The sequence below is a fragment of the Dromaius novaehollandiae genome, chromosome 3 (genome assembly GCF_036370855.1).
Source record: "Dromaius novaehollandiae isolate bDroNov1 chromosome 3, bDroNov1.hap1, whole genome shotgun sequence".
Classification (NCBI taxonomy): domain Eukaryota; kingdom Metazoa; phylum Chordata; class Aves; order Casuariiformes; family Dromaiidae; genus Dromaius; species Dromaius novaehollandiae.
The window spans coordinates 128,552,008-128,559,992 of NC_088100.1; the positions used below are offsets into that span (position 1 = coordinate 128,552,008).

Here is a 7,985-nt window from a genome sequence, read left to right on the forward strand (position 1 = left end):
CTGTGCCTTTCTGTAAGATGTTGCTTTTGACAGCGTGAAGTCCCTGTAGATCCCAAGACAGAGGTGGGTCCAAGGCAAGAGAGGGAGAATGATTTCCTATATGGCACATTGCGTGTGCCACAGGAATATTTTCCAGAGGGGAAAGGAGAGGTGTTTTTTTAAATAAGAAGTAAAAACTTCAACCCCCAAATATTTCTACCAAACTAAAGGAAGGGAACATTTGCACAGCCCAGCTGGTTCTGCCACAGCTCAGAGGTGCTCTCATGGGGCTGACAGGTCATACGAGGGCGGCTTTCTTCCTCACTCTATCTTGTACCATCAGCAAGTGAAATAAGAGGATGCTTTACCTTCTTGTTTGTTTGAGTCCATGGCTGCTATAGGGTGTGCGTCCTCGCAGGGACTCCTGTCCTCACTCTGGAGGGCTCTGGCTGGTCACTGGGAACATCCCATGGTCTAGAGCTGCCCGCATGTGAGCCCTGCGATGGGTCAGATGGCCTGAACCCTGAGTGCAGAAAGACGCAGAAAGGGTTTACTGAGCTGAGAGGCTCCAAGCGCAGAAAACAGACGGAGGAGGGATTTGAGAGGGGTCGAGGCACCCTAAAGATTTGCTTGGGTCCACAGTGCCCCCACAAGCAGTGCGGCTTGCAAGTACAAACACTTTCCTCCCAGTCCAGGGCCTTTTGTGTTTATATGGGCTGGTGAGTAAGAGGTACTACGTAATCCCACAGAGACTCTTTGCTCAGCAAGACACCTCTTGTTCGAACACAGAAGCAAAACAAGATGTATTTTGAACAGTCAGAAGCCTATAAGCATCTTGCATGGGTGCTCTGGATCAAAGGCCTTGTGGTGTGCAACTGGTCACCCAAACTGTCCCACAAACTTGTGTTTGGGCCAAGGACATAACTGCCTTCTTAGTGTCACTGTGCGATCCCACTGGCACCTTCAGGGGCACTTTTTACTGTCACATCTGCTTTCTCTGTCCATTGTCTAGTTTTTAGAGGCGCAGGAGTGCTGCGAGGCACCTGGACAGGTAGAGACACGGCCTCTCTGGAAACCAGGGCTGACAAAGTATGACGCTGTGCCCAAGTCACTCCCTTGGTAAAGCATTTAATGAGTCTGGTAATGGGGTAGGACCTTGGGAACAATCTTAAGATAATGCCTGGTTAACGATGCAGGAAGAGCCCCAGAAAAACAAGATTGCACCAACTTGCTTCTCCTACAAGCACGCACTTCTCTTACAAGCATGGGCACTGCCCCACATCCACTCTTCCACTCCCTAGGTTTTAATTCAAGTCTACTTTTGTTCAGCCTTACGAGGAAACCAGATGTGATTTAGGAGTCTAAAATAGTCCCCCGCCTCCATTTCTATTTGATAGATATGCCCAAGGCTGTGCTGATAGATGTGAGTTTTCAGTAGCTTTGCTAATGGGATCGGAGGGGCCGGTGTAATTATGCCGCAGAGCTCTGCTGACACAGCTCAGCCAGCAGGGCTGCTGGTTCGGAGAAGCCCGGGGCCATGTTTTGGAGGAAGCAGGAACAGAGGAGGTCACCTCGTATTAAAGAGCTGCTTGCCCGAGAGATGCATGAAAAGCCCGGTGTGGCTCTAGGAAATGCTGCAGAAGCGGTTGCGTGGGGCACAGTCAGCGCTGCAGCTTGGCGACCAGCCGCTTTCGGGCCGCCAGCCGGCCGCCTCTTTCGGGTGTTTGCCGTGAGCGAGATCCCCGAGGAGGCAGGCGGTGATGCCGTCGGCACCCCTGACATCGGGGCCGGGCCGAACATTAGCGAGCAGCAGGGAGGGGTGCCACCGTCACAGCGTCGGCGTATTCGGCTGATCGCTGTCTGGGGTACGACTTGGACCGATGGAGGCCTGCAGCACGGTGCGGGAGGGATTTAGGGCTTAGTGCAAAATGGCTTTTGGCCAGAAATTTATTGATTTTTTTCCTTTTTAACACAAATATATACTTTTTTTTTTACCAGTTCTACCTTTAACTAGACCAATTATAGTAATTATATCGTTACGTAATTGTTAACTAATAATGTCAGCAGTCAATTAGTCATGAAATCAATTATATTCATAGCCTATCTTAAAGATTTTTATAATTTTACTATCCACTGGATGAGTTGTTCTGGGGATCCCTGAATCTCCGGTGACAATGTGGTGTTCACACCTCTGGCCTTCACAAGGTACCATGCCCATGCCCTGCAAGGGCATCTGCTGTGGCGGCAGCATGTTGCAAGTGGGAGGACAACCGCCCAACAGCTCTGGGGTGGGAGGCCACAATTTGGCGACTGGAACAGATAAAACTATTTTTGGCAAATACGTTTCGTAAAAGTTTAGTCTGCAGAAGAATTAGGGCAGGGCCGTGAAGTCCCCAAACTAATTTCTGCTTCTGAGGTTGAACCGGTGTGTTTTTGGGACTCATCTGGTAAGAGGTCCAGGTAGATCATTTCAGATGCACCTTTAGGCACCAGCAAGAGCCCCTGTTCCTGCCAGCATGGAGAGGCAGACTGGGCTGTGCTGGGAGGGCAGGGCTGCCTGAACTGGGAACAGCAGCTTCAACCCTCAACCACTGAGCAACATTAGCTGGCCGCATCATCGCCAGGGCTCTAGAGATGGCAGTTTGCTTAGCAAGTGTCATAGGCACATTCACACTCAGCAGTCGGTGCCTTCATGGAAGGGAAGGGAAACTTTCTTTTGTGCTGAGGAGGGATGGAGAAGACTGGAACTGAGCAGAAGTATCTCCACCCAGGGGAGTTTTTTTTCTTTTTGCCCAGAAGACATATTCAAAAACTTCCAAACACAGGAAAACAAGCAACTCCAACCTATACTGCTGTATGGCTTTAAATGGGGGAGTCAGAGGACTCTAACCCATGAGAAAACTATGTGGAAACAGGTTGCAATGTCAGGCACCCAAGGTGAAGTAAAGCCAGAATTAAAGCATAATTCAGTTCTGCCAAGTGCTGTCTACTTCTTCTCTCAGACTAGCTCTTCCCAGGTGTCTGAGACCTCAAAAAGTTCATGTCTTTGTCTAGGTCCCATTTCTGCAGGCACCCCTACCCAACACATCCCCCCGAGCTCTGCCATCAGCCTCACCGCAGGCAATTCAGGGTGCAGGGGACAACAGAGAGGACCCTCCGGCCCCGCATGGAAACGTGCTGCTCACGAGGGGCCGCGCGGCTAAGGAGGAGAAGCTCACAGGTGGGCATCCTGCCCTCCGCTGTGCTGCAGCTGATGCCGTGCAACCTCTTGGATCCAGCACGAAGAAAAGGGTTTGCTTGCTTGCCTCCTAAAACACAGGTGGATGAATTTGTCCGATGAGAAGAAAAGTGACCTACACGGGGTTTTAATGAGAAGTAATACTCATAGAAGGAGGGCCCTTACTCGTTCACGTCCTTGTTCTGTTTTCATGCACTTTTAACGTAAGGCCACAGAGGACTGAAAGGGAAGCCCTCGGCATTGCATCTTGCCTCCTGGGTTATGAAAACACTATGGGTTCCTGAAATCAGCAGTAACTTTTCCTTATAAAGGGAACTGTAAGCAATACCCACGCAGCACACAGAGCTAAGTGAGAAGCTTCCACGTCCCAGTGGCACGGACACAGATGACGCGAGTGTGGTCTCTGTCCTCTGCAGAGCCTGGGAGCAAAGCTTTGGAACTGGGACACCGGGGATGCCGTGATCCCCTCCTGCTCCAGCCCCACCGAGAGCTGTGCTGCGTGACCGTGCTGCGAAGTAGGTTGACCTTGGTTAAGTGGGTCCAGAAAATCTTGTCGTACCAGAGCAGCTGTCTTTCATGTGTCCTTTAGCTGCAGCCTGCAATTTCCTGAGTCACCCCTCAGTTCTTCATTACATTAAATAATTGCATTACGCTGGCTGCCTGCCAGCATTTAGGAATCCCTGCTGGATTCAGTGAATATATAACATTGTCTACCTGTCCCTGGTTCTTCTGAATTATCAAATATATGGAGCAGAACTAGTCGATCTTTGCGCAGCACTAAAACAAAACATGCCCCTCGCTGTGGTTTGGGCCAGCTCAGAAGAGCTGCACCGAGTGCTTGTCCGCTGTACCCCCGAGTGCCAGTGGGGAAGCTGTTAACACTGTCCTCACCAAGGGCGAGTGTTTCAGTCAGCTTGAGTTGGCTGACAAGTGTCTGGCTTGTTCCCACAGGTTACAAAAATGGCTTGGAAAATAAGACTGGCATTTGGCCCCGAGACCCCATACGTGGGCTGCTGGTTCAAATCCTGCCTCTGCTGCCAGTGAATGAAAGTCATGGGCTCACAGCAGGGTCTAGGTGAGCAGGGCTCCCTAGAGGTCTCTAGTACAATTCCCTGCTCAAAGCAGGGCTAAGCCAAAGCTAGATCAAGGTTGCTCAGGGCTGTGTCCAGGTGAGGTTTGAATATCTCCCGTGCTGGAGACACCACAGCCTCTCTGGGCCCTCCAGTGCCCGGAGGATTGCATGTTTTCTCACTACTGAGCAAGCACCATTCCCCAAACCCCCTCCCGTATGCACATAAATGCACATGCACGCTGGACAGCAGGAGCAAGCCCTGCGTGCCCTCCATGACGCCGCCTTCCTAAACCACCCACAGCAAATCCAAGCCTTACCTCACCTGCCAGCCTACTATGGGGTAGTTTCCTCAACAAGTATCTCCAGAGATGTTATTGCTGTTCCTCTGCAAGCTGCCACAGCACAGGCTCAGCACGCAGTCATCAGCAGACTGCCTGGACCTGCCACCGAAGCCCACAGCCCCTCTGCTTTAGGGACGACGAGAAATGGAAGAGACATACTTGTTTCTTCAGAGCTGAGAGTTAAAGCTCGGATTTGCCCTCCTGCAGCTCTCATCGAGCCAGCACAGTATCTCTGGAGGATACGTTCAGCACGTTAAAGCCACCAGGTTTCCTCCCTTGTGGCAAAAGGAAGCATTTTCCCCTTTTGTCCCCATCTTTCCTCCTGCACCCAAACCAGCCGAGCCCAAGAACCGAAGCTGAGTGGCACTTTTGCCATCAGCAGTCTTCATGACTCTGGCCACCAGTGTCCAGCAAAAAAATACTGCCCTGGCACCTTCCAGGGGCAGCTGGCCCCGGAGCACAGCCAAGGGGACTGGGAGAGGAGGCAGGTCCCGAAGCCTGCGCGGTGCTCGTGTGATGGTGTTCACCCTTCCAGTGCTTCCCTCCAACTTGGCACAACTTGGAGAAACAATCAACTGTTCATAGGATCACTTGTTAAAAAGACCAAATACCCCAAGCATCAGCATGTAAAGAAAGTTAGGTGAAGCATTTACAGCCCAGCCTGGATGGACAACAGTTATTATTTGTTTGATTTTCCATCCCATTCTGTTTCTGAAATCATGAAATGGGGAACAGGGCAGGGGAATCCAAATGCACTTCTGCTCCTTCAGTTGTTAAACATCCACAGTTTTCCTAAATACATGCTCACAGTCTTCCTGGTGGTTGTCTCACAACCTTGCCGGCTGAGATTGCTGTCTCTTATAAATATCCCACCTCAAGAAGACCCCCCAGTCCACAGACAGCAAAAAAATCGGTGATTTATCAGTCTCACACTTTGTCTCCAGCTAATTCTAAGCATTATCATTCAAATACTTCAGGCAAGCTTGAGACCTCAGTTTAGCTCTTAAATGATAAGAGCAAAGAGGTCTTTTTAACCTGGTATTTTAGAGACCTTACTAAAAATGCAGCCTCACAAAATTCTCCAGCACATTGAGCAGACAGATCTCCACGCACAGTCTTAGAAGAAATTAGCCAGAGATAACTGTGGGCACTGAAGATAGAAAATACTTTAAATACCATCTTACATGCTGTACATGCAACATTTAACAGCTACAGCTCTAGCTTTTCCTAATAATGTGAAAAATGATATTATTAATCCCACTTTTCATGCCGAGTACGTGTTAAACTTACCCCAGGCTAGGCGAAGCTCCGTCAGCACTGGCAGTTGCCAGAGTTGGGAATTAGCGCTGTGCAAGAGAGCAGAGAAAGGAGAGCAATGGTGGCCTGACGTTTCCCAGGATGGGACTGTCACATGCTCATCGCTGATTTGAAATGCAAGCATAACAAATGCCTTCTAATTATGTAATCTTCGGGTCACATCCTTGCATCCCCATGCAAAAATCAGGACTGCGCGCTTGGAAGAAGACGATACCGACTTTTTTTCCTTCTCAATGAGACTCGCGCGTTGTTGCAAAGGGAAGCCTCGCCAAGTGACGGGCAGAGGGGGCCGTGCGGTGCGAACCGGCTCCTGGTATGGGCTGTGCTGCTTCGCCAAGCTCCACGGCTGTTAAGTACCTCCTGTGGCACCCGCGCGAGGCAGCCTGCGGTTGGCGACGGGGATGTGGGACCAGCTCCTCCCCGTCTCCCGTGGCACCTCGGCCTCCGAGCGCTGCCAGGCCGGGACGGTGCCTTGCCTCCGCGCCTCCCCTTGTTCAAGGGCCAAGAGCAAAGTCGCCAAAGACACCAGGGAAGGGGAGCAGCAACCACCAGCACTAGTGTATTTTCCATTTCTGGTTAGATCGTGAAAAATTCCCCTTGAGGAAAAAAATAAGGGGGGGTGAGGGAGGTGGGGGACTGGGAGGCAGCAGCACTGAGCGCCTGTTTCATTTCTTTGCTAAGGTCCTGCAGGTCTTTGGCTCCAAAGGGAGTCAAGAAGACATGGGGAGAAAGCATGTCACCCAAGGCCAAGAGCATCAGGAAAAGGTTTGTGCTAGTCCAGTGAGTCACTCCAACATGGAAAAACAGGGAGACATAGAGGAATAGGAAAAAGAGCAAAAGGAAGAAGAATTTCTCACTGAAAGACACAGATCTGCTTCAAAGACTCCCGTCAGGCAAAAAACCTGAAATGTAAAATCACGTAGCCTAATTCAGTATAATTACTGTGCAGCACAGATAAAAAGGTGGGGATGCGGAGTCCCAGAGAAGGAGCTGGAAGGACGGACTCCTGGATTAACAAGGCTCTGTGGAAGATGCTGCTGCCTCTGAAGTCAAGGACTAGAGACAGAGAAGGCTACTTCTTTTTTGGAGCTGGCTATTTCTGGAGCAAAACAGAACTGAGCAGACTAAAATTCTGAAGAAGCAATTTGCTGGAAAATGCATTTTTGGTAGGTCAGAAATACCTGTGAATTCAACAAACGGTTCTGGCTAGAAAAAAAAATAATAATAAAAAAAAATGTAGCTTCACCAGTTTAGGAAGAAAACATTTCAAATACAGATTTTCCTACAGGCAGCTTTAATAAAAAGGGTGGAAGGAGTTATATTGCAAATGATCACTGAGCTGCTTTGTTTCAGACAGCCCAGTATGTTTCAGTGAGCTGATCATGTGCTGTTTTTTCATTTTGCTAAGAACCCACCAGACCCTCCAAACCTTCAAAATGGTTTGACAGCAGCAGAAGGGGATGCTTTCGTATGTCCAAGGAGCTTTTCTCTAAGCAAAGTATTAAGCATCCTTGTTCTATGGCTACAAGGAAACACGGATGAAAAGCCATACCCTTGGATGAGCTTTCCGGTCACAGAGGTGTTGCTGGCATGTGCCATTTTGCTCCGATGGCCTTCTCCTCCACTTTCTTTTCCACGCCTGGGCTATTGCCACAGCTAAGGACAGCAGCGGGCCAAGCCAGCGATGTTTGTTAGCAACGGGTGGCATCTGGCAGTTAAGCCTATTTAACACACTTCTTTCCCCAGTCTCCTGTGGTGGATTTAAGGGCCTGTTAATTTCACCTCCCACTGACTGAGAATCGGCATGGAGGTGATTTTCTGATTCTTTTTTTCCCCATATTTTAGCAAAATGAGAGGAATATTTGAAGGCACATCTGAAGGAGCAGCATTTGTGCATCGTGTCTGCAAATGGAGGCAAGGACAGTTATTTACTAAAACTCTGTTAAACATCTGGCAAGCAAAGACTCAAAAATGCACATTTTTTCCTGACAGCACTGTTGTTTTTTTCTTTTTTTTTTTTTTTTTTACTAGAAGGCAA

The 7,985-nt window shown here is 49.4% G+C and overlaps 1 protein-coding gene across 1 annotated transcript in view; it reads right to left on the reverse strand.

Moving 5' to 3' along the window:
* ARHGEF33 (Rho guanine nucleotide exchange factor 33) overlaps positions 1–6,228 on the reverse strand; it is a 34,174-nt gene extending 27,946 nt beyond the window's left edge. Inside the window, exons 1-2 of the mRNA XM_026110455.2 lie at positions 5,921–6,228; positions 348–502 (exon numbers count right to left, since the gene is read on the reverse strand). Of these exons, the coding sequence (XP_025966240.1) occupies positions 348–369 (22 nt within the window). The 5' untranslated portion in view covers positions 370–502; positions 5,921–6,228. The remainder of the gene's footprint in view (positions 1–347; positions 503–5,920) is intronic.
* Positions 6,229–7,985: the final 1,757 nt, after the last annotated feature.